Source organism: Felis catus, chromosome A1, assembly GCF_018350175.1.
Source record: "Felis catus isolate Fca126 chromosome A1, F.catus_Fca126_mat1.0, whole genome shotgun sequence".
Taxonomy (NCBI): domain Eukaryota; kingdom Metazoa; phylum Chordata; class Mammalia; order Carnivora; family Felidae; genus Felis; species Felis catus.
In genome coordinates, this window is record NC_058368.1 from 221,799,587 (window position 1) to 221,826,959 (window position 27,373).

General features: G+C 36.3%; 1 protein-coding gene across 4 annotated transcripts in view; it reads left to right on the forward strand.

Annotated features, from left to right (window-relative positions):
* Positions 1-27,166, forward strand: part of CDH12 (cadherin 12) — a 1,052,064-nt gene extending 1,024,898 nt beyond the window's left edge. For all 4 annotated transcript variants that reach the window (XM_019812450.3, XM_019812457.3, XM_006928094.4 and 1 more), the window contains 4 exons: positions 13,423-13,544; positions 17,883-18,000; positions 22,729-22,980; positions 25,740-27,166. In XM_019812450.3, the coding sequence (XP_019668009.1) occupies positions 13,423-13,544; positions 17,883-18,000; positions 22,729-22,980; positions 25,740-26,239 (992 nt within the window). In that variant the 3' untranslated portion in view covers positions 26,240-27,166. The remainder of the gene's footprint in view (positions 1-13,422; positions 13,545-17,882; positions 18,001-22,728; positions 22,981-25,739) is intronic.
* Positions 27,167-27,373: the final 207 nt, after the last annotated feature.

A 27,373-nucleotide genomic window follows, 5' to 3' on the forward strand; every position in this document is an offset into this window, starting at 1 on the left:
TATTTTGCTTGAGTTTGCAGAGTTTAAAAGTAAAATGTATTCCTATTCTAATGCATAAGGCTGTTTTCACTGATCAAACTAGCCAGCTAAGCAGGTAACCATTATCATGGTGAATGACTGAGAAATTAATAGCTTACATTGTACTGGCAAGAAGAAAAAAACACGTAAGTATACCTTATTGCACATTGAACTAGCATATGTTTCAGCCTGACCCTTACATATAAAATCTCAGGCAAAATGAAATGTTACAATGATTGAATAACTTTAATTAATTAAAAAGCAGTCATTAATCAGTGTTGCTATAGTTGGAGGTCCAAATAATTTATAAGACTCCTCATAATTCTTTTATGCTTTACTGCTTTGCTGTTTTTATGATACTAATTCTTGAGAATCTTAAAAAAGATAGAAGCTCCAAAAATTCACTTCATTCAAATTATCAGAAACTATCAACACACAAATGTTTCCAATATATTTTTGGTGTTGCTGTAACAAATATCATTAGACAAAGATAATTTAAAATATCTACATTAAAGCCCTAAAACATATTTTATATAATTACGAAATAAACAAATGATACCAGAGACAATTCTCTTCTCAGTCATATATTTATCCAGATGGCAATGGATTGTTTGCATTTATTGTGGAACAGCTCAAGTATCAGTGAATTGACTCACTAACTGTCATTTGGGGAAAATTTTGTATGTAAATATATCATTATGAGTTGGGATCAAATTGTTGGGTAATTCTTTTTTTGAGGTTATTTGGCATATAAAGCTATTTTGTTATAACTTCATTTTACTTCGACATAATGCATAGGATATCATCTTTGTATGTACAGAAGAATTAACCTCTGGCATTACTATCCATAATTCAGACTAAACACAAATTCATACATTTGTTGTCATAAGCTTGTCCAGAGTGTCATTTATATGCAAAACACGATTTGTTGTGGTTTATGAGAAAAACAAGATGAAGTCTATTCTTAAGGATATTAAAGTTTAGAAGTAGTTAGAAACTGCTTCTACACAGAAAGCTTACTTTCTGTGTAGCTTACTACACAGAAAGAATAGATTTGTTTAAACAGAAAGAAATAGATTTTGTGGTACAGTTTTCTGAGGAATTCATCTGCCTGCATGCCACGTTGCTAGCCATGAAAATATGTTCTTAGACTAAAAGAGAAGAAAGTACCTAATTTTTCTAGAATAATAATAAGCAATAATAATAATATAAACTAAACAAGTCTTGTAGCTTGATATACATTAAATGAAGATGAGGATTATGGTCCACACTGTGAGTGGTAGGAAATGGAGGTTCAGAGTTATTTCCTTTGCAACCCCTGTCACACCTGGGGTCGTGACCGTAAGATAATGGGAGTCCTGGACTCTCTCCCCACAAAACAGAATTCCACAGGGACAGTTGCTCACTTGCCTGTGCTTTATTAGCTATATTTTAAGTAAGTTGTTAGTTAAACTAGTCATAGTGACTTTCATATGCATAAGTACAAAATAGTAAAAACTTATTTATACATTTGCAACATGCATATAATTAAATTGAAATTATTGTTAGTCTTGCTATCTATCTATCTATCATCACCATATCTGTCATCATATCTATCTATCATCTCTATCTACCTATCTATCTACCTAGGTCTGTCTATCTATCTACCTACAGTTCTGTAGTGAATTGGCATGGTTCAGAAATTTGATATATACCGACTCACATTTATTAACTATTTGTATAAAATCACCATGTTTACTTATTTTTCTGTGATCATATTAAAGAAAGTCCCTTGAGAAGAATTTTTTTAAATTATAGAGAGTTGAACATAAAGTGAAATGGCATCTATAGTCTTGTTGACCGTAGGTGAAGGAAAATACACCAACAATCATGGTGCTCGCGGGTCATGATCCACAGAAGTTTCCTGGTTTATTGGTTGTATTGAACCCACTTTTGCTTCTCAGTTTAGTCTGTTTTTGACATTCATGTATTTCATTTGCTAGAATGTACTAGGCTCTGTGTTAAACTCTGGAGGCTTAAAGACAAATATGACTCAGCTCTTGCTCTCCAGGAATTCAGAATATCTAAGGGCTTTGTGGTATTGCAAATATTTAAAATTAATAATAGGTTCTCTCTAGTGTGTTCATTGGGAGGAAAAAAAAACTGGCTGTATTTTTAAAGGTTCCTTTTTCTTTAGAAATCAGGTTTTTTAAAATTTTTTTTAATGTTTATTTATTTTTGAGAGAGACAGAGACAGAGCTTGAGTGCGGGAGGGGCAGAGAGAGAGGGAGACACAGAATCCAAAGCAGGCTCCAGGCTCCGAGCTGTCAACACAGAGCCCGATGCGGGGCTTGAACTCAGAGACCACAAGATCATGACCTGAGACGAAGTCAGAAGCCCAACTGACGGAGCCACCCAGGCGCCCCTAGAAATCAGTTTTTGTCACCAACAGACAAGTAATATTTGACTTTGGCGTGGGTTTATATGAGTAATTTAAATCCGCTTGATGGATTGCTTGGTATAGATGCAGATCATACTACTGCAACTGAACAGGGCTATCGTTAGGGTTTATCTTAACTTGTAATTTAAAAGTGAACTAATTTAAAGAGAAAAGAAAAAGAAAGCTTGTGTTACTTATTCACTGTATCATGCTCAGTTTGCACTATCATTCAGGTTTTTGTTGTTGTCACAGAAAGCTAAGATTTTGTTCTTGGCATTATGGTAGTCGCAATTTAGTGCACAGTCACAAAATTGAATTTTTAACCCCTGTAGGTATTCAAAGCAGATGTCATTAAATTTTTTTAACGTTTTTGTTTATTTTTGAAGGAGAAAGAGAGAGAGAAAGAGAGAGAGAGTGAGCATGAATGGGGGAGGAGCAGAGAGAGAGGGAGAAACAGAATCCGAAGCAGGCTCCAGGCTCCGAGCTGTCAGCACAGAGCCCGATGCGGGGATCGAACCCACAAAATGTGAGATCATGACCTGAGCCGACGTCTGACACCTAGCTGGCTGAGCCACCCAGGCGCCCCAAAGCAGATGTCATTTTTAAATGAGGAAGCCTAATAGTTCCAGTGTATTTTAACATACTAGGAAACTTGTGTTTGTTAGTCCTTTACAGTTTTCCAAATATTTTCAATTACATTTCTCACTGGTTCCTGCAAATATTCTATTATTTGGCCAGTATTTATTGAATATTTAGTACAAAAAATTATAACTGTGATTTGTTCCTCGAACGTGAACTGGGCTTTCTCCCAGCATGGTGGCTAGATAGCAACCCAAGTGTTACTCTTCGAAAAGTAAGTGATTGTCACACACCTGGGCGGATCTCAGGCAGTGTCTTCTTATTCTTTGAGTTCACTGACCTGTATCATAGAACAGTGCAAAGCATAGTGAGAGGACTTGGATTCCAGTCTTGACTCTGACAAGAAAATGTAGGGCAAGATCACACCAAAGTTTCCTCACCTGTAACTGGGGATTGATAGATCTGTAATTTTCAAACTTGTAAATAGATTATCAGGATACTTCATCAGATGAAATCTTATGTGGAATCCTGATATTCTACATTGAAGAGAGCTGTGGATAAAGCCAGGGTCTTCTCTTTGCCCCGTTATGCAAAACCCCCCACACCAAGGAGGATGGCACCAGGGACCTACGTTCCTATCAGTTCTGATTTCCCTGTTAAATTTAAAATATATTTTTCCCATCCATGAGCATGAATGTTTTTCCATTTCTTTGTGTCCTTTGCAATTTGTTTCATCAGTGTTTTACAGTTTTCAGAGTACAGATCTTTCACCTCTTTGGTTAGGTTTAGTATTACACTATATGTTAACTAACTGGAATTTAAATAAAAAAACTTCTAAAAATTAATAAAATTTAGTTTTCCTAGGACTTATTAAAAGTTACAATGCTAGTTACTAGTGAACCATTTCTGAAAGAGATTTCTGATTATAAGTTCCAAAAATGGGCATACTGTGTCCTTCTCTTCTCATATGTTCTTCTGACAGTGAGGCTGACATTCCTTCCATAAAGAATTGGGTTCTGTCAGAACACCTGGGTAGCGCAGTCGGTTGGGTGTCCAACTTTTGATTTCCACACAGGTCATGATCTCGTGGTTCGTGGGTTCAAGCTCTGCTTCAGGCTCTGTGCTGGCGGTGTGGAGCCTGCTCTCTCCCCCTCTCTTTCTCTCCCCCTCCCCTGCTCTCTCTCTCAAAAATTAATAAAGTAAACATTAAAGAAATTTAAAAAAGAAAAAGAATTGTGTTCTAGCTTCCTTTCCCTTGAATTTTGAAGTGGATTAGTGACAGCCTTGACTAACATAGAGGAGGTGTATTTCTATGTGACCATCTTAGGTCATAAAAGCAAGAGTTTCTGCCTGATTTCTTTTGTTTTTAAGATACTTGCCCTTGAACTTTAGCCACTATGTGCATTGCAATGAAGCCCAGTCTACATAAAGAGACCATGAATGAATATTCTTGTCTATCCTTCCACCCAGACCTCTAGCAAACCACCAGCATCAAGTAACAGACATGGGAATAAATGGAACTTTAGATGGGAAAAACACCAATTCAGGAAGAAATACAAGTCATCTTTCCTTTCCTTTCCTTTCCTTTCCTTTCCTTTCCTTTCCTTTCCTTTCCTTCCCTGCCCTTCCCCTCCCTTCCCTTCCTTCTCTTTCCTCCTTCTCTCTCCTCTTCTCTTCTCCCTTCCTTCTGCTTTCCTCCTCTCCTCTCCTCTCCTCTCCTCTCCTCTCCTCTCCTCTCCTCTCGTCTTTTTCTTCTTTTCTCTATGGCTTAGGTGCATTTTATTTGTTTTCTTTCAGAATTATTCTACAAAAGAACTAAGTTAAAACTCAAGCCTTTGTCAAGAGGGTAAGAACAACTTTCTCTTTCCCAGTGCCCACCACTTGTCCCCATGTTCCTCAGTTGTGTCACTGCTGCAGTGCATGTGGGTAGAGCGCTTACTACTTTCATCTCACACCTAGCCCCAAAACGGAAGAGACCTATCACCTAGTGCCCCCTGCCCTTAGCCCCCTCCCTCACAGATTGGTCTGGGTTACAGGAGTCCATGGTAAGAACTGTTGGGATCCAGTAGGAGTTCTGAATCCCAGAAGGCCATGGTGAGCGTACAGCCCGCGGAGAATACTTACTCATCTAATTTGTTGCCCCTGTGAATGCTGTTGGGCCCAGCACAACAGTCACAGAAGCAAGCTGCACATTCTCTGTCCAGATAGAACCAGGACTTGCGGCCTTAGCCAGAAGCTGAGTAATATAGTGCAGGTAGATACAGTCATACTTGAAGGGGCAATGACCATCCTACCATATGAAGAACCAGCATTGGATTTGGATGGTCCAAACCTTGAAGCTCCTGATGAGTTGCTTCTTCTCAGCCTTCTTGCTCGCCCAGAATTTGTTGGGGCTGATGTAGCTAGAATGGACATGATACAGGGGACAGGCCCTGATGATGTCTTGTGGGAAGTCCTGTCACCTCTTTTGCCAGGTGCATAGGCAGCTAGGCAGTGGGCATGGGTACAGCCTGGCAAGATACCTCTGACTTGTTCCACACCCTGTCCATGCAGATGCCACATGTGACGCCCTGACTGTCCTGCTCCCTCTCAAGGTCAGGACTGAAATGGGGTCATGAGCTCCCAGGCAGGGTCTGCCTTGGGCTGAGACTCCTGAGAGTAGTTATGATCCCTGTCATCAGATGATGGAGTCAGGGACTTCCAGAAACAGCCACCAACCTCCCTGCCTTGCTGTCCAATCCCTCCATGTCAGGCTCTGTGCCCCAGCAGCCCCTGCTCAGCCCTCGTCCAAAAGCACAGAAGTCAGGTAAATGGACCCCGACTCCCACTCCAGGCCACCAAGGGCTATGAGTGTTTACGGCTCTATCTCCATAGAAACAAGCTTCTCAAGGTGTCTGGGTGGCTCAGTCGGTTGAGTGTCCAACTTTGGTTCAGGTCATGATCTCATGGTTTGTGGGGTCAAACCCCTCTTCGGGCTCTGTGCTGACAGTCAGAGCCTGGAGCCTGCTTAGGATTCTGTGTCTCCCTCTCTCTCTGCCCCTCCCCCACTTGCACTCTCTCTGTCTCAAAAATAAATAAACATTAAAAAAAAAAGAAAAAGGAAAGAAACAGAAGCTTCTCTGGAAATAGGGACACTTTCCTGTAGTGAGTAAACATCACCTGGATCACTAGTGACAAGCCCCTTGGACAAAGTTTCTGCATGGTGGTTAGGAGCAGGGACTGCTCTCCCCACCATGGATGCTGCCTTAGGGCCCTGCAGGGTCCATTCCAACTCAAGCCCTAGAAAAAATCCTTCTTTCTTTTTAGTATATATTTTAGTATTTCTTATCTCCTGGATTAGTGATCTATTGCTGCATGATAAATTATCATACAGTTTCTTTGGGGCAGACATTCTAAAAGGGTTCATCTAAAAGGAATGGCTTAATATCTACTCCAGGAAATCTGGAAGACTTGACAGGGGAGCTGGAATCTTCTGAAGGCTCTTGTACTTCAGAAACCCAAAGTCACTGAAACCTTTCACTTTCTGCAACTAACTAAGTTCCAAGGAGCTATGTCAGTCTTATTATCAAAGAAGACAGCATATTTCAGATTCATTCAAATGTTGTATCAGTGTTTTGTTCCTTTTTTTGTTGGAGTATTCTTTATTGTACGGATATGCCACATAATGTTTATCCATTCACCAAATATATACATTTGACCTGTTTTCAGTTTTGAAGTATATACCTAATACTTTTATGGCTATGTGCATACAGGATTTTGTGTGGACATTTATTTCATTCTCTTGGGTGTAGAGTGGAGTTGCTACCTTATAATTTCATATTCAATGTTTATAAAAAGTTCCAATCTTTTCCAAGGTGATTATGCAATTTTATATTTCCACCAGCTGTCCTTTCTATCAGCAATCCATTTGATTTCTCTGAGCAATGATTTGTGAATTTCAGTTTATAAGTCCTGCATTTATTTTGTTAAATGTATTCCTAAATATTTTATTATCTTTGATTTTAATGTGAATTTAATTTTTTCTCAATTTCAATTCTAGTTTTTCATTTGCTGCTATTAAGTATGTAATTGCCTTTTTTAATACTACCCTCTTATCTCATGGCCTTGATACACTCCCTTATTATATCCATTAGTTTCTTTGGGGATTCTTTAGGATTTCCTACCTATAGGTCATGCCATTTTTTAAACAAAAGTAGTTTTATTTCTTTCTTTCTGATCTGGATACTTTAATCTTTTTTTAAAATTTATTTTCACTTAATTGCATTATATAAACCCTCTAGTACAATGGTGAATATAAGTGGTAAGACCAGTCAATTTTGCACTGTACCCAGTGTTAGAGAGAAAGCATTGACTTTTTCACTGTCGAGTATGATGTTAGCTATGGGCTTCATGAAGAGAGACTACATCACGTTGAAGAGCTTGCCTCCGTTTCATTACATTTGTAGAGGATTTAAAAAAAATTATGAATGGCTGTGTGATTTTGTCAAATGCTAAAATTGTGAATCTTTTTGAGATGGCCGTGTGTTTTTTTGTTTGTTTGTTTTCTTCTATTAATATGTGTTGTCAATTGATTATTCTTGGACATTAAGTGAATCCTGTATCTTTAGGATAAATGCTATTTGGTCATTATGTAGTAATTTTATATGACCTGGAAGTGATTTGTTAACTTTTTATTAAGAAATTTTTGTACTTATGTTTTTGAGTGAAAATAGGTTATACCTTTGTTTTCTTGTGATGTTTTGGATTGGCTTTGGTATCAGGATACATACAATGAATTGGTATTTACTTCTCTATATTCTGAAAGTTTGTGAAGAATTGGTATTGTGTGATCTTTAAAAAGTTATTGAATCCCCCCAGTAAAGGCATGTTTGCATGAGTTTTTTTCTTGGTTTCAGATATTTCTAATTACAACTTGATTTTTATTCATTTGTTTAATGTATATTAAGATTTTGTATTTCTTTTCAAGGTCAATGTTGGTAATTTGTGTCTTTCTAGGAATTTGTTCTGTTCATTTATGTTGACTAGATTTTTTGGCATAAATTCATAATATTCTTTTATAGAAATTTAAGTCATTTATGATAAACAGTGATTTTTTTCCTTCATTCTTTGTTTTTGTAATTTGAGCTTTAGCTTTTTTTTTCTTAGTTGAAGCTGCACTTGAAAATACTACTAATAAACAATTCTAACTGAGACCGACTCAGAAAGCTAGGGGAGCTGACTGAGATATTTTCAAAGGGTGGGAAAGAATATTTAACAAATATCTTTGAAGGGATTAAGGATAAAAATAATTTCCTGATTTTATTGTGTGAACTAAAAACTATTAATAAGTTAGTTATTAACTATAAAGCAACATGGATCAATAATAATTGGATTTAAGCGATTTGACTAACAGCACAGTAACTAATCATGTAGGATTTTGGTTATTTCAAATTTACTAAACTTGTTTTTTATTTCATTTTTTTAAATTTACATCCAAATTAGTTAGCATACAGTGCAACAATGATTTCAGGAGTAGATTCCTTAATGCCCCTTACCCATTTAGCCCATCCCCCCTCCACAACCTCCAGTAACGCTCTGTTTGTGCTCTGTATGTAAGAGTCTCTTCTGTTTTTGTCCCCCTCCCTGTTTTTATATTATTTTTGTTTCCCTTCCCTTATGTTCATCTGTTTTGTATCTTAAAGTCCTCATATGAGTGAAGTCATATAATATTTGTCTTTCTCTGACTAATTTCACTTAGCATAATACCCTCTAGTTTCATCCACATAGTTGCAAATGGCAAGATTTCATTCATTTTTACTGCTGAGTAATACTCCATTGTATATACCACATCTTCTTTATCCATTCATTGATAAATGGACATTTGAGCTCTTTCCATACTTTGGCTATTGTCGATAGTGCATGTGCCCCTTTGAATCAACACAACTGTATCCCATGGATAAATACCTACTAGTGCAATTGCTGGTTCGTAGGGTAGTTCTATTTTTAATTTTTTGAGGAACCTCCATACTGTTTTCCAGAGTGGCTTTACCAGCTTGCATTACCACCAACAATGTAAAAGAAATCCTCTTTCTCCACATCCTCACCAACATCTGTTGTTGTCTGAGTTGTTAACGTTAGCCATTCTGACAGGTGTAAGGTGGTATCTCATTGTGGTTTTGATTTGTATTTCCCTGTTGATGAGTGTTGTTGAGCATTTTTTCATGTGTCTGTTGGCCATCTGGATGTCTTCTTTGGAGAAGTGTCTATTCATGTCTTTTGCCCATTTATTCACTGGATTATTTGTTTTTTGGCTGTTGAATTTAATAAGGACTTTATAGATTTTGGATACTAACCCTTTATCTGATATGTCGTTTGCAAATATCTTCTCCCATTCTGTCGGTTGCTTCTTAGTTTTGCTGATTGTTTCCTTCACAGTGCAGACACTTTTTATTTTGATGAGGTCCCAGTAGTTCATTTTTGCTCTTGTTTCCCTTGCCTCTGGAGATGTTTTGAGTAAGAAGTTGCTGCGGGCAAGATCAAAGAAGTTTTTGCCTACTTTCTCCTCGAGGATTTTGATGGCTTCCTGTCTTACATTGAGGTCTTTCATCCATTTTGAGTTTATTTTTGTATATGGTGTAAGAAAGTGGTCCAGGTTCATTCTTCTGCATGTCGCTGTCCAGTTTTCCCAGCACCACTTGCTGAAGAGACCGCCTTTATTCCATTGGATATTCTTTCCTGCTCTGTCAAAGATTATTCTTTCCTGCTCTGTACATTTGTGGGTCCATTTCTGGGTTCTCTATTCTGTTCCATTGATCTGAGTGTCTTCTTGTGCCAGTACCATACTGTCTTGATGATTACAGCTTTGTAGTATAGCTTGAAGTCCGGGATTGTGATGCCTCCTGCTTTGGTTTTCTTTTTCAAGACTGCTTTGGCTATTTGGGGTTTTTCTGGTTCCACACAAATTTTAGGATTATTTGTTCTAGCTCTGTGAAGAATGCTGGTCTTATTTTGATAGGGATTACACTGAATGTGTAGTTTGCTTTGGGTAGTATCGACATTTTGACAATACTCTTTCTTCCTTTCCAGGAGCATGGAATCTTTCCCCAGTTTTCTTGTGTCTTCTTCAATTTCTTTCATATGCTTTCTATATTTTTCAGTGTATAGATTTTTCACCTCTTTGGTTAGATTTATCCTAGGTATTTTCTGGTTTTTGGTGCAATTGTAAATGGGATTGCTTCCTTGATTTCTCTTTTTGTTGCTTCATTTTTCATGCGTAAATGCAACCAATTTCTGTGCATTGATTTTATATCCTGAAACTTTGCTGAATTCATGAATCAATTCTAGCAGTTATTTGGTGGAATCTTTTGGGTTTTCCATGTAGAGTATCATGTCATTTGCAAAGAGTGAATGTTTGACATCCTCCTGGACGATTTGGATTCCTTAAATTTACTAAATTTATATTTGAATTTCCTCACTAAGTATTCAGTGATAACGAGTTTCTACATGGCAAAATGTTGATAATCATGCTCATGCTAAATGGTGTCTAAACAAATTACATCATTGTTGTCCCAAATACAGATTAGCCGAGTCAGAAAAAATGGTCATGATTTCCTCAACATAATTTTCTGAATTATATGCATCAATGAAAAAACTCTGTATTACTCTAATAAATTACATTCTCTTGTACAAAGTTCTGTGCTTACTTGAGTGGAGTAATTCTTGAACAGAGTTGTTACTGCTTCCCCAACTGGCCTTTAAACACATAAGGTCACATTTTGAAACCTTAATTATGAAAGAATTTACAAATATACAATAGAGGAGATAATAATATAATGAAATCCATAAACCCATCACTCATTTTTGACAATATGAAGTGTCATTTTATAGCTGTTCTATTTTTTTTCCTCAATCCTTATTGGGGCCTTTATTTTTTTAATTGCCACAATGATGACCGGTCACGTTTAATTTTAAGTAACTCCACAAATCCTCCAGGGCACAGGAAGATCTCACACGACAAATTGTATTAGCCAAATTACCAAAAGCATCTTTTTGAGAAATACTTTTAATAATATGTTACAATAGTGATTATATTTTTGTGACCTATTTACTCATTAGGCAAACGTTAAAATCTATATTGCAGAAAGATAAATAATTTAAAACGACCAAAAGGAAATTTCTCATGGGTACAAACTGGCTTAAATTAATTTGAATACCATGCTTACACATTATAAAGGTAAATCTGCATTAAAAACACAATTGCACCAGAAGTCTCGTCCCTTTTGGAAGACAGCCCATCCTCACCCCAGCTTCCCAAAATAAAACTCTGGCCCTGGAAAAACAAAATAAAAATAAGAGTTTCCTTTTTATATGGCCTCAGGACTTATACTTTGATACTTCACATGTAACATGGAAAGTGGAGCATGATTTTTGTGTTGTATAGAAGTTGAATAGGTGAAGTTAGTCACATGAATTTACTAAACCAATCTGTAACATTAATTTCTTGCCTGTTTTTTTTCAATAGCTAAATACATTTCAATTTTGTCTAATACACAGTATGTAACAGAGTTTAAGAGCACTAATTTGGAACTAGAAAACCTGGATTCAAACCCCATCTTGTTAGTTCCAACTTGTGATTTTTGCATGAGTCACATCCCCTAACTGCTCCCCAGCATTCTGACACTATATGTATCACTATATACTGTGAACCCTAAAAGAGTTCATCTATGTAACATGTTTTAGAATATAGGTACACTGTAAGCATTACATAGTATTAGGCATTAATTCCGTTATTTTTTATAATCTCTAGCTTTTCTTAGGCATGTGAACCAAGTTTAACCAAATTGCTGACTTTTACCTACATACTATGCTATAGGAGTAATTAACACCAATAATAGATGTGGAACCAAATAACCTCCATGAAATTCACTTGGTAATACAAGTAATGCAATTTACCAAAGGTGATCTAACATTTCGTATAGCACCACCCCTTATTTAATACAACCTATGAAGTAGGGATTATTAGTACCTTGTGTTTTACATGAAGAAACTGAGTTGAAGGTAGATTAGGTAACTTTTGAAAACAACCAGACATTTTCTATCAAATAAGATAATTCCCTCTGGCCAATATAAATTATTAAATCATAGGTAATTTCTGCATCCTTCACCAAGATTACCGATACACCTTCTATAAATACATCCCATATAACAAAATGCACCATTTATCCTCTCTTTGTGTTATCTGTGTCTGTACTGGTACATGATGACAGATTTCACTGTGTCACGTGTGAATATGTGAACATTTATTACGGTGCTGTTTATAGAGCCTATTATTTTCTAATAAATTTTAGTACTGCAGGATCAATTTAGACTTATCAGAATCACTTATGTATTGGGATCTTGTATGCTTCTTTAAAAAAATTCAGAAAGAGGTCTAAAAGAATACTAACATTATGAATCTTCAACAACACTGCAATGAAGGATTTAACAGTCAGTAGGGAAGTCATGGTGCCATATACATGGTACTTGGATTTCCATAGTCCTGGGTTTGAATCTTAACCTCCCATAATCCTGCATGTGTGACTCCGGGCAAGGTCCTTCAACAATTTGAGGCAGTTTATCCATATGTGAAATTTAATAAGGTAAAACTTTATAACAAATAAGGTAAAAGGTGCATTGTTAGGCCTTACTATTTTAATTTTATCTAGTCTTCTTCAATAAATGACAGGAGGCAGATAATATATCAGGGGCTGGAGCTACAACTTGTGATTGGATTTTGGCAGAAACTTTTTCAAAACAACATTATTTTTATACTGAAGGAAGAAAATCTTGTTTATTCTTTCTTATCACCAGCAAGCAATTTTATGGTGTATACTAGCTTTCCATAATCTATGTCTTTTACTTCCTTAAAGCTGTATTTTAATTTTTACTTTTGAAAAGCCCTCTCTCCTTCATTCTTCTTGTAATTTATCATCCTTTTCAGGAAGAATCATTTTGAGAGAACTTTTTAAACATAGATGATCCTACTCAATAAAGTTTTAATTATACGGACACAACCTAGAAAACATGTTTTATCCAGTGAAAATTATCACTACTGGTGAAGATTGGTTCTGTGAACTAACTCTTCTATGATGGCTACACGTTTGACAAAATACTAGCCAGATGGTTGACCTTATCTTTGGCGGTGAGTGAATTTCAGGGATGAACCCTGATACAGTTCACTCCTGGTGCTCTGAGAGCAGAGCACTGATACCTTACTTATCCATCCTTTTATTGTTTATATTTGGCAAAACACCTCAAATTTGCCCATAAAGGAAGGATCCCTTAGATTCTATATAATGGCTAATTAAAAAAAAAAATTAAGACCATTTACTATAAAAGCAATAACTGACCAGATTTTATAATTGTCTGTTTTTTTATGTTTTCAATAGGTAACCCGTTATTAAGCAGCAAAGTCAACATATTGATTAATGTCTTAGATGTCAATGAATTTCCTCCAGAAATATCTGTGCCATATGAGACAGCTGTGTGTGAAAATGCCAAACCGGGACAGGTAACTTATTAATATTGTTAACTAATAGCATATGAAGACTATATGCATGTGTTTCAGGTTATAAGACCACACATGAATAGACACACGCACACACACACACACACACACACACATACACACACACACAGACATATCTGTGTGTGTGTGTATGTGTGTGTGTGTGTGTGTGTTTAAATTAAAAAAAAACCACAATGGATAGTAAATTCAAAAGTTAAGGGTGATTTATGGATGTACAAGTAACACCACAGGATATAAAGTGATGCTAGCTTAGTGAACATTCTTTGTATAACTAAAAAGCCTAGGATTGCAGATCTGCTCTGTTTTCCTTTCCTTTACTGTGGAATTTCTATGGACTCTGTGACTATAAAGAAGCAAACAAATTGAGAATGCATTCTTCTAGTGTTTCTTGCTTTGGTCACATGCTTTATGAAGAGGTACAGAAAAGCTCTATAGCCCATTAAAAATTTAAGGGTTCTTTCTTTGGTGGCCTTGAGTAGAACATCTGGGTTACTGAAAATCTCTGAATTATATTTTCCTTATTAAGTCAATATTGTTCTGATTCTAGTGGGAGATCTCATGAGGGAGGACACCATAGTTAAAAAAGTTATATCAGAATCCTAGAGTTAGTGTGAGTGGTGTTGGGTAGCCAGTTTTTGTTTCTATACTATTACAGATGAGTGGGTAAAATAGCATACCATGCTATAATGTAATATGATGGTATGATATGACATGATATGATATGATGAATCAAGAATGAGCAAATGATGAGAGTGTGTCATGAAATAATAATATGATTAACCCAATACTGTGCACCTAGGTCCAAAGGAAAAATAGATCAGTATGCTTGGTTTGCTTTCTATTTTAATCACCTTTAAAAAGCATAACTATTCATTTAAATACATTTGAAGTTTTAATTCTTACAGAAAAATTTTAATATTTCAAACAGTATCATTATTCAAAAAGATCATTCTTTAATCTTCAGTATTTCTTTCAATTTGAATGCATTAAACTGATTTGTAGCAAATCTGTCCCATAATCCTAATCCTGTGATGTCCACTAGCTAGGTAGCTATTAAATCAAAATTAAATAAATTTAAAAATCAGTGTTCTCTTTCACACTAACCACATTTCAATTGCTCAATGGCTGTATGTGATGAGCAGCTACCATTTTTTTCCATGTAGATATACAATATTTCCATCAATACTGAAACTTCTAGTGGCTTGTGTTGCTCTAATCCTTTCTCTGATAATTTGGAGAAAGTATTAATTTTATTACAGCATGACTTGTATAGTCAGATTTCCCATTTGATAAATTTGCATCCTTAACTTTGAATAGACACAGAAATGCAGAAAAAGGTTTAACCCTCTATCCCCTTAAATGTACCCACAAATTACATGGGATAAGCTCACTGCCTGCTTTAGTGTCTGAAATAGAAGCACCTGAATACATGTTTAACAAATACTAAACTTATTTGTTTATTTGAGAATGTATTAAGAGGTTTTCTGAAATTCCACAATGTAGCAATTTCTCATTTTCCAGATCCCTTCACCCTCACCCCCATAACCAATCCCCACCTTTTTTTTTAGATAATTAGGGATTTAATTCTTTTATACCAAACAGACTCTTGTAATGCATACAATGAAAGTCCTTCGGATATAGAATTCCATTCGGTGTTTCTCTGCTTGTCTAGTAAATGAGTTTAAAAAGTTGGGAATAGTAGAAATGACCTGAGGTAACTTGTTTTTCTTACATCTGGACAAAGTGGTAGGTAATCCGTGGGGTCCTTGGACGCTCTTTTTCTAATAAACATCTGTTGGGCTTTCTACTGGGTCACAGTTATGTACAAAGCACAACCCTGAAATATTACTAAGTTTTAAGGGAGTGTGGAATGTGAGCATTTTCTGCTTTTGACCCAGCCATCTTACCATTGTCTAAGAATTATGCATAGGAACTGTCTAGCTCTTCTGGCCTATAATTGAATATGTATGTATGCAAGTATGTATACATGTATATATGTGATATCTGGCAAGAGACAACAGGAAAAGAAAAGGATGATACTATCTAAGTCAACAATGGTGAATCACTGAAGTGTGAGAGGTTTTTTACTTAGCGTAATGACTTCCAAGTGTCAATTCCAGATAAGTGCCAGTTTAAACCAAAATTTTCTTCTTTGTCTGCTGTTTGAAAGGACATTGCTTCATTCTAAAGTTATGTTCTTGATATTTTTTGGTGTTAAAGAACTTTAATTTAGTAAATGATTATGCTTGCTGATAGTAGTTAATGGCAAAACAAAACAAAACACCTGGCAAACCAATCCCTTAATAATTTACAGAACATTTATGGATGGGAACTATGATCTGATTAAGCATATGGATTTATGTGAAGGAAAGTTGAAGTTTTATAGAAGTGTGACCGATTTACACTGAACTAGAGACCTGGATTTCTCATGAGAAAATCAATTTGTTGGGGTGCCTGGGTGGCTCAGTCGGCTAAGCGGCCAACTTCACCTCGGGTCATGATCTCATGGTCTGTGAATTCGAGCCCCACATTGGGTGAGCACTATGCTGTCAGCTCAGAGCCTGGAGCCCGCTTCGGATTCTGTGTCTCCCTCTCTCTCTGCCCTTCTGCTCATGCTCTGTCTCTCTCTCTCTCCCTCAAAAAATAAACATTAAAAAAATTAAAAAATAAAGTAAGCCAGTTTTTCAAATTACAAATTACCAATACTGCTTCAGGCACTAAATTTCCTAGTATGTATGCTTATGTGTGAATGTGTGTATGTGTATGTAAGCCTACATGCACACAAATATATGGGGAGGTAGAACATAGTACTAAGACTGAGTTTTAACCATGAAATGAAAACAAAAAGTATCAAATAAATCACATGTTTAGGGGCCCCTGGGTGGCTCAGTCAGTGGGTTGTCCGACTTCGGCTCAGGTCATGACCTCACAACACGTGAGTTTGAGCCCCGCATCCCGCGTCGGGCTCTGTGCCGACAGCTCAGAGCCCGGAGCCTGCTTTGGATTCTGTGTCTCCTTCTCTTTGCCCCTTCCCAGTGCTCTCTCTCTCTCTCTCTCTCTCTCTCTCTCTGTCTTTCAAAAATAAATAAGCATTAAAAAATTAATTAAAAAATAAATCACATGTTTCATGTCATTGTGCTAAGACACGACGTGTGCTTTGCCCACTTTGACCACAATGTAGTACTTGAAATGTAAGGTCTTCCTTTGGCAAATTCAAACTTAGTCTAAAAGAGTCATCACCTGGGCAGTCCTCTGCCCTCACCCTCTTCTACACACAATTCCTGAAATTCTTTCTGATGCAAAGCCATTGCATATGTTAATAAATAAAACCTCAAAGTCATTATAATTTGGTTATCTGTGTAGTGAATTATCAATTTCACAGTTTGGCTCTTAGAAGTTATTTTTAATCTCCAAATTCTTAAGGGCACTTTATTGAAGTGTCAGAATTTTAACTACCAGACATACAACCTATGGGAGAGATTTAGGAAAAATTTTAAACACGATGGTTAGTGTTTACTTCCTAAAAACATTTTATGAGAATGCAATTAGTATTCTGGCCCGTTGGGGGGAAACAAATAAAAGAACAAAATCAGATATACATCCTTTGAATTTCTCTTTCTCAACATTTTATTTATTTATGAAAATAAAATTCATTCTCACAAACGTAACTATACTAAAATTTTGCTGTCGCAAGGGCTTTTAAATAATCAGCGATTTTCTTTCCAGTAAGCATTTTCGTATTTATGTTAGAAAGCATTTATTTTATTTAGTTTAAAATGCAAGCAAGTGCATTTTAATTTTATTTTGCTTATTAGTGAGAATTTTCAATGCTGTTAAGCTTTTTTTACTTTTATTTTAATTTTTGTTAACGTTTTATTTATTTTTGAGACAGAGAGAGACAGCATGGACGGGGGAGGGGCAGAGAGAGAGGGAGACAGAATCGGAAGCAGGCTCCAGGCTCTGAGCCATCAGCCCAGAGCCAGACGCAGGGCTCGGACCCACAGACCGTGAGATCGTGACCTGAGGTGAAGTCGGACGCTTAACCGACTGAGCCACCCAGGCGCCCCAAGCTTTTTATTTATGCAGATATTGATTTGGAATTGGCCCAGACCCTATAATTGTACCTGCCATTATGAACTGTAAATGTTTAGATATTTGTTTATAAAAATTATTTGTAAATAATTGGTTCACCGATATGAATCTTAAAAATGTCATTTATCTCTCCTTGCATGCATCATTGAATAAACTTACTAGCCTGGGATGTTAAGTTCCCTTTGAAACTCATGACTGACTTCAAGTTTCATCTCAACTTTGTTTCAGATAATTCAGATAGTCAGCGCTGCAGACCGAGATCTTTCACCTGCTGGGCAGCAATTTTCCTTTAGATTATCACCTGAAGCTGCCGTCAAACCAAATTTTACAGTCCGTGACTTCAGAAGTAAGTTTAACCGCATAAAAACGTACCTCTTGCCATGTAACTTTATAAAAGGGCGCAAAGGTAGCAACCCATGTTTTTCCTAGAAGCACTCAAGTTCATAAAATGTGGAAATCCATATATGAGAAATACGAAATTCTATGGCTAGCAGTAAACTAAATATTTAACCTATATAGATCGTATCTAATGAGGCAAATTGCTTCCATTTATAATGTGGACGGTCCCTTAATGAGTCAAGCCAAAATAGCCCATCTGGGAAATTGAATGCTTTCTATGTTTTAAACGTATCATTTGTTCCACGTGCACATTACTTGTACAAACACATACGTAACTTCTTAGTAATTGGTTATTTGAATAATATACAGTACAGCACAGGTTAAGAATAAGGCTTTGTAACTAGAATGGCAGAAATTTTCATTCCCACTCCTTTATGTCTTCAATGGCAAATTCTCAATGTATGAAGTTATACTACATAATTTTAAACTCATAGTTGAAATAAATCAACCTCATAGTATTTATTTTTAAAAAAATAATTTTAACGTTTTTATTTTTGAGACAGGGAGAGACAGAGCATGAACGGGGAGGGTCAGAGAGAGGGAGACACAGAGTCTGAAACAGGCTCCAGGCTCTGAACTGTCAGCACAGAGCCCGACGCGGGGCTCGAACTCAGGGACCGTGAGATCGTGACCTGAGCCGAAGTCGGACGCTTAACCGACTGAGCCACCCAGGCGCCCTCATAGTATTTATATTAAATAAAATAATACGTGCAGATCATTTAGCACAATACCCAAGATTATTTTAGTGATCACCTCTGCCATCAGTCTGCACTTCTGTGTCTAACCACGGTCATCATCACCACTGCTTCTGCTCCTAATGGTATCACATCTGCTACTGTGACAGTCACTACAAAAATACAAAGGACACTGGATATATTGCAGCTAAGTACTGGCCAGTTGTTCTTACATTATTAATTCTGTGTGTGGACATTTTATCCCTTCTAAGTTTCTTTAGTTATGAAATAGGAATTAGAAACATCTGAGTTCATAATATTGGATGGTAAAAAGCTAGTTTCTTACTAAATTCTATGCTTATAAAACAAATGAACAGATTGTGATGAGATGATAATGATTGACAGAAGTCAAAGGATGTCTGAAAAAAATTTACTTGTCTGTAAATATTTAGAGAAAGAAATCAGACATTTTGTCACAGAAGGAAATTCAGTAGGGTTTTCTACATCTAATAGTGTAGCCTGAGGAATGGCTATAAATGCAATAGGGTCCCAAATATGAAAGGCCTTATAAGTAGAGACACCACATATTTTATTATGAAAGCTAGAATACTTTGGAGAATAGACATGGACGATACTAGTGATTTTAATTAGAACAGTTCACATAAAATAGGACTGCCCAAGACAAACTAGAACATGTAGTCACCCTAACTAGAAGCCATTTAAAGACATTATAACTTTGGAAAGGTTTAGAAGAGCATATGTTCAAATTTGCATTAGGAAGATCAGTTTGGTTGTAGTTTGAAAAAGACAACAGAAGTATATAGGATTACTTCTGATGCTATTGCAGGAAGGGGTGAAAGTGTGTTAGATTAAGGTAATGGCTCATGGAGATAGGTGGATAGAGACAGAAAGTTGTAAGGCTTGATGCTAGATTCCCTAAATTCTGGATGTGAATACAATGGACAAGAAGACTAATCAGACCTCCAGATCCCTGGCTTGGGCAACAAAGTAGATGGACACATCATTCAGGGACATAAGCATTGACTATCTTCCCTATTGTATGGTTGTTGGAGAATTAATATCTCATAATATGAATTAGATCATCTTGCCTCATAGCAATAGTGTTTTGTCACAGTCTGAACATTGTTTGCTATTTAAATATGCCATTTATTATATTCCCCCTTTTATCTGAACTTACATTTTATGTGTAAGTGTAAGTCTTTAAAAACTGAATAGAAACATTTTATTACCTCACATATTTACCTCACCTCCCCCCCCCCCCCCCAGGGGTAGACTATTTCAGTTCTACTCACGTTGCAAATTTCAATTCTACAATACAGTGGTATCAACCATAGCACCATGTTATAGTTACCATGGTATACCTTGTTATACCCATTCATCTTATAATTGAGATTTTGTATCTTTTTGCCCATGTTTCCCTATTTTCACCACCCCCAAGCCCTGGCAACCCCATTTGTGCTCTCTGTTTTTATGGGTTCCTTTTTGTTGTTGTCGTTCTTTTTTAGATTTCACCTCTAATGTCATGTGCAGTATTCATCTTCCTCTGCCTGGCTTATATCACTTAGCATAATGCCCTCCAGACTTGTTCATGTTGTCACAAATGTCAATATTTCCTTCTTTCTTACAGTTGAATAAAACTTCTTTGTGTGCATATGTATTAATAGTTATATGATACACATAAACTTTTTCTTTATCTGTTGTGCAGTAGAAACTATTTTAAGAGTGGAAATGAGGTTTAATGTCTTTTTTCCCATCATGAACAGCACAATGAATTGTATATGGTCACATATCAATAACAATAATGGGTTGAAAATTCAGTAATCCCCTTTTCTGGGGGAGTATGTTCCCAGACACCTAGTAGATTCCTGAAACCAAACCACAAGTAGTACTGAACCCTGCATATACATGTCTTCTACTATGCACAGATACCTATGAAAAAAATTAACTTGTAAATTAGACACAGTAATAGCAGTAATGAAATAGAACAATTATAGCCATATGCTCACATAAAAGTTATGTGAATGTGATTTCTCTCTTTCTTAAAATATCTTGTGCTGTATTCATCCTTCTTCTTCTTGTGATGATGTAAGGTGATGAAATGCTTAGACAATGAGATGAAATGAGGGGAAAGACATAGGCATTGTGATACAGCAGTAGGCTACCCTTGACCTTTTGACCACACATCTGAAAGAGGATCATCTGCTTCCAGGCCTAGGTTGACTTTGGGCAACCGAAATCAGAGAAAGTGAACCCATGGATAATGGGGAGGAGGGAGAGGCTAAACATTAACAAAAGGGTAGGGTACATTCTGATATAATGTGTTCAAGAATATCAAATCCATGGCTCCTCAAGTACACATATATCAGCTTCTCCAACCTCCTATTCTTACGTTTCAAATTTTAATCCTGACTGTTCCTTTTCCTCAGCTTCAAGTATTCAACCAGTTGCTGAAGATTTCAATGTTAATTCAACTAGTCCACATTTCTTTGTTCCTACTCTCATCATCATTATCTGGCATTACTGAGTCTGGCTGGCCATGCATGTTATAATAGACATTTTGCATCTTGGTATTTTTTTTCAATTAAAAAAATATCCTTATGTAATAACCAAGTCATCTTCCCATGCAAAACAATCTTATCAAGTAACTTTTTCTCAACTTAGTGCTTCTAATGTAATGAATCTAGAGAATCTGCCTAAGTTTTAGTTGTTGAAATTAGAATATACAAATAGATGAATGAATATTACTGAGTTAGCAACATTGTCTGACAAACTTGTATTTTAATGAGTACTATATTTTTCTAAAATTAGTTTCCATGATTCCAAAGTGGATATGATGTATGACTATAATAGGTTAAATATTAATATATTTTTTATTTATTTTTTTATTTAAAAAAAATTTTAACGTTTATTTATTTTTGGGACAACGAGAGACAGAGCATGAACAGGAGAGGGGCAGAGAGAGAGGGAGACACAGAATCGGAAACAGGCTCCAGGCTCTGAGCCATCAGCCCAGAGCCCGACACGGGGCTCGAACTCACGGACCGCGAGATCGTGACCTGAGCTGAAGTCGGACGCTTAACCGACTGAGCCACCCAGGAGCCCCAATACATTTTTAAAAATAAATAGTAAGATATGTGTAGGAGTTACTTTAATGGACACAAAAATGAAATGGTGTTTTGAATAAAACCATATTTCCACTTGTGTGTGTAGAAATACAATAAGAACAAATACATGCAAAATAATACTTTCAATAGAAGTATTAATTGCATTTATATAAGATTTAAAATTTGTATTGCCTTGGATTATTCTAAGTAAATATTGCTGTTTTTGATTTTGTCAGAATTAAAATGAATCATTTTTGTACTTATATTAAAATGGTGATTATTTGTGTTTAAAATTTTTAATGAATCTTGATGTTTTTAACACACTTCTTTTCTCTTTTTCCTATACTAACTAATGTGCAAAAGTGAAAAATGTAGATACAGATATATACAGATATATTTTACCATATACATAGCAGATCCAGGGAAAATAATAAGTCAAATGGGAAATTGGTATTTGTTATATTTTAGTAATAGGTTCTTAGCTAACGTATTTTACAGATTCATACTTTGTAATCTATGCTCTTGTAGCGTGTAAGACAACACCCACAGTTGTATTTTTTTTTCTCAATGAGATTTTGATGTTAAAAAAATGAGTCAAGTCAACACACTTCTTGCTTTATAACCAGTTTCTATTCCTTCTGAATTGAAAATATACATCTTATACCAGAGAAGATTAATGTTTCTTCTTTTCCTAAGGATTATTTTGATTACATTTGATTACATTTGGCAGCTCTTATAATAATAAAAGAAAGAATTAAAATATGGGCCTATTTTGCTGATGCAAGAACAGCTTCCTACCGTTTAACAGATACCAACCTTTCAGATTTGAAGTGAAGCTTTTAGTAACCGTCTTATCATCAATGTCATGTTTTGTAGACAACACAGCTGGAATTGAAACCCGAAGAAATGGATACAGCCGCAGGCAGCAAGAGTTGTATTTCCTCCCTGTTGTAATAGAAGACAGCAGTTACCCTGTGCAGAGCAGCACAAACACCATGACTATTCGAGTTTGTAGATGTGACTCTGATGGTACCATCCTGTCTTGTAATGTGGAAGCAATTTTTCTACCTGTAGGACTCAGCACTGGGGCTTTGATTGCAATCCTACTGTGTATTGTTATACTCTTAGGTTGGTTTCAATAATCCCATATTCTCTCTCTCTCTCTCTCTCTCTCTCTCTCATTCTCTCTTCTCTCTGCCTCTGTCTTCACAATTTAACATGTAAATTAGTTTTTCTTCGTTGAGATGTCACATCTGGATAGAAGAAAGATTAACTACATTGAATTCTATTTTTTATTAATATGAATTTTCTATTTAAGACTCTATGTATATATAGCATTAAGAATAAACAAATAACATCATCAGAAACACAAGAGTACATTCAAGCCCTTGGGGATTCCAAGGAATAACAGTTTGTTGCACATGCCACAGTGAAATTTTCTATAACAGGTATCTCATTTACAGCAGTGTTTTGATAATTCATCCTATATTCCAGTAATTATTGCTATCTAGTGAGATAGTACATATCTTTAAAAATAAACTAGATGAACCATGGCTCTCCAATTCCCATTCAATAAAGGAAGAAAAGGGAAAAGACAGGAAAGAAATGAAAGACAGTAAAAGCATTCCCAATTTTTTTTCTGTTTAAACTGCCAGCCAAAAGCAGTTCTCATTCTGCTTTTTTCACAGCTCCACACATCAAAATTCTAACCACCCTCCCTAGAAAAGAACACACTAAAACATCCAGAAGCACTGCAAAGGAAAAGGATTGAAGTGACGTATTCTGTAACATCTCTGTGAGAATTAATATAAATCTACTTTAGGGGTTTCCGTCTTCCATCCATTCTGTTCAGCTGGCTCCATTCACTTATTAATTCACTGCCAGATTCACAAAACTAGAGAGAGCTTTTCTGTTTTGCCCGTCATTTCTTTAAGTTCAAATTGCAACAGAGGTACAGCTGGGCACTGTGGAATCCGTTGATATATGCTTCACAAATGTAGATACATACATTTATCTTTAAGATAGAAAATTAAAAAAAAAAAAACAACAACAACCTAGGATGTAAAGCATGGAGTAAGGCATTATATGACAGTTTTTGGAGAACATTCTCTAAGAAGGTCATGTCAGTTTGGAAGTTGAAGTTCTGGTCCAATTTGCATGGTGTAGATACTAATTCACACAAGTAACATTGGTGTGTGGAAAAAGATTCAAAATAACATTCTCACACCTGAAATTGAACACCATCAGTTAGGTGCTTAACCTCAAATCAAGGGTTATTCTTTCACGCTTCTTTCTTTCAAGGAGCCACCGGAGTCCCAGAGTATTTCCATATCAACCTACCATGACTTGGCATGTTCTGGATGCTCATTTTTGGCCTGTTTGGCCCTTTTATAGTGTACTGTGTCATCTTGCTCTGCTCAGCATCATTTTGCCCCGCTGTCTGTTACTCATTCCTCCAAATAGTTTCTGAGTGTCCACAGTGCACTTGTCCCATTTAAGCACATGGATTTACAAGTCCACAGCAGTGAATGTTGACATTTTCTAGTTCTGCCATGAAGAATTCTTAAAAACCCAACTCTTCTTGGACCTCTTTAACTAATCCCAAACTCCTTCAGATCTTCCCATTTATTCTTAGCCATTTTCTTATCTTTCCTGGGATGAGGGGAAGCACGAGTGTCCTAGGATGTTTAGGGATTTTTTATGGGGCCCTCAGACACATCAGCTAGTAGTCCCCTTCTCAGCCATAGCAACTCCCAAGCCATTTTAGATGCAGGCCTTCTCTGTGAGGTTTGCAATTTCTGGCTCATTCCCCAGGTGAGCAATAGTCTTTTTTCATTTTGGGACCTCCTTAAATCCTGGGAAGAGTGCAGAGTGCTAAACATCTCTTAGAGGCCCATCGTATAAAAGCTCTACCTGTATCTCCTTCCTCCTTCCAGTTGGTCAACCTTTAATTTGGGAGGAAGAGGGAATAAATGAGTTTCCTCATCACGCAATCTCCTCTAATTTCTAATCTTTTGACAACAGTCTTCCAGACTCTGCTGTAGGAAATCAAACATACTGTGACTTTCAATCTGTTACCCCTTTTGTGGAGGAGAGGGGGTTTTATGATGACCAAAGTTGAGCACTGACTTTATGATTTGAATCTGTGCCCATTCGCTTCTAGAGGAACTAAACACTTACAATTTAGTGGTTGCTGGGCATCAGCCAGGAACAAAGAAAGATTTAAGTGAGAGCATATAAATTAAATATTTCAAAATTTTATCATGAATGAATGCAAACTGAACACTGGGAATTTGATTTAGAAAATGTCTCAATATGTTAGGACACAGAATTGAAATAATTAGAAGTCTCAGTTGACACAGTTTATAAAACTAAGGCCTTTATATTCTGTACTCTTCCTTCCTTTCTCTCTCCTTCCTTCCCTTCTTTCTTCCCTTTCTAAAATGTATCGCTTTGAAAAGTCATTTTTACAAGAAGATGTGGGTTTGTTTCATTAGAAATGCAAGTAATGTTACAGCTAGGGAATCTAGCTATAAATAATATCTAAGTGTTACTTATGGGCAATAATATTTAAGTTTTATTATACCAATACTATATAGCTCTCTCTATGCTTAGAACAAGCATTCTTTCTTACAAAATTTTGTAACACACCCTTTTTAACTGCCACTGAAATACTGAAATATAACACAAACTAAATATAAGACAGTCATTGCTTGATTTTGTGAATAATTTTGCTAAGGTTTCTTGTTAGCTACAATTTGAAAATGAAGTTGAGCTTTACACGATGAACAGTGTAAACATAGATATGATCCTTCTTGATTATAATATGTTTACTTTGAAAATAATCAACTACATATTCTCAACTTGCAACTTTTGTCTTGTTCTAGCCATCGTTGTACTGTATGTAGCTCTGCGAAGGCAGAAGAAGAAAGACACTCTAATGACCTCGAAAGAAGACATCAGAGACAACGTTATCCATTATGATGATGAAGGAGGTGGGGAGGAGGACACCCAGGCTTTCGATATTGGTGCTCTGAGAAATCCGAAAGTGATTGAAGAAAACAAAATTCGCAGGGATATAAAACCAGACTCTCTCTGTTTACCTCGTCAGAGACCACCGGTGGAAGACAACACAGACATAAGGGATTTCATTAATCAAAGGCTGCAGGAAAATGACGTGGACCCAACTGCTCCACCGTACGATTCGTTGGCTACATATGCATATGAAGGAAATGGATCAGTAGCAGACTCCCTTAGCTCTATAGACTCTCTCACCACGGAAGCTGACCAGGACTACGACTATCTGGCAGACTGGGGACCCCGCTTTAAAGTCTTGGCAGACATGTTTGGTGAAGAAGAGAGTTATAACCCTGATAAAGTCACTTAGGGCAGAGGCGAAGGATAAAACACAACCAAATGGAGAAATTTAAGAAAAGGAAACACAAATTGAAATCACACACACATACACACACACACACACAGACACACACATGCATGCACACATGTGCGCACACACTTACACACACACACACGCACACACACACACACACACACACACACCAGGCTTTATAGGAACACAGTCCTTTGATTACCTGGTTTCTAGCAAGTTGCTATATTTATCATATTGTCAGTTTTGTTTTACTCTGCAAACACAAGATAAATCCTATTAAATGTACTCGCTTGGTTTTGTTTTGTTATTTTGGAAACACACTGAGACAAGCTCAGGCCTATTAAATACAATTTACTGACATGACAACATAGAACGAAGATAGCTATGTGGCATCACGGTGGAAGAGTGTTAGATTTTTCTTAATTCCACTAAAGTGCCTATTGAAACTCTTATCATTTAAAGTGGTGTCCAATGCACTCTGCTGTGATGGCATTACAGGATTCAGAGATACAGAGGACAGAAAACAAAGACACTGTCTTTATGTCAAGGAGCAATAGCAACACGCTGACTTCTAATTCCTTTTGAGGAAAAATGAAGAATACTTTCTGAACTCCATCTTCTTATAATTCAGAGGTTTTTTTTTTCTTTTTTAAACTGTATGCCAAAACACATTTGTTTTTCCTACCCTTTCAGAATATTGAAATAAATGCGATAATATCAAATTCAATATGTAAGTCCTGAATCTTAAAAGCAATGTTTGATCTTCACATTAGTTCGTATTAAAGGTGATCAGCAAAATGTTACTTTTTTTTCCAAAAAAAAAAAGACATTTTTTAAAAAGTAAATTAAAGAAAAATCCCTCTTTATGAAGAGAGGCCTCAGGGCTGAAACCCCACATCAAAATAAATATTGGTTTTGTGTTAATACTGTGCTGGTGTGTGGAAGGTTCGTTTTAACAAATCACCAGATCATTAAAGTGTTCAGTCATAGATAAAATTTTAAGTTGCGCTTCTACGAAAATTATTAAGGAAGAAAGTGCCATTAATTCAAACATGGGAAGAGAAATTCATTACAGAGCTTCTCAGAGTTTCTTAGACACTAGTGATTTTTTTTGATGAGCAAAGAAAATAA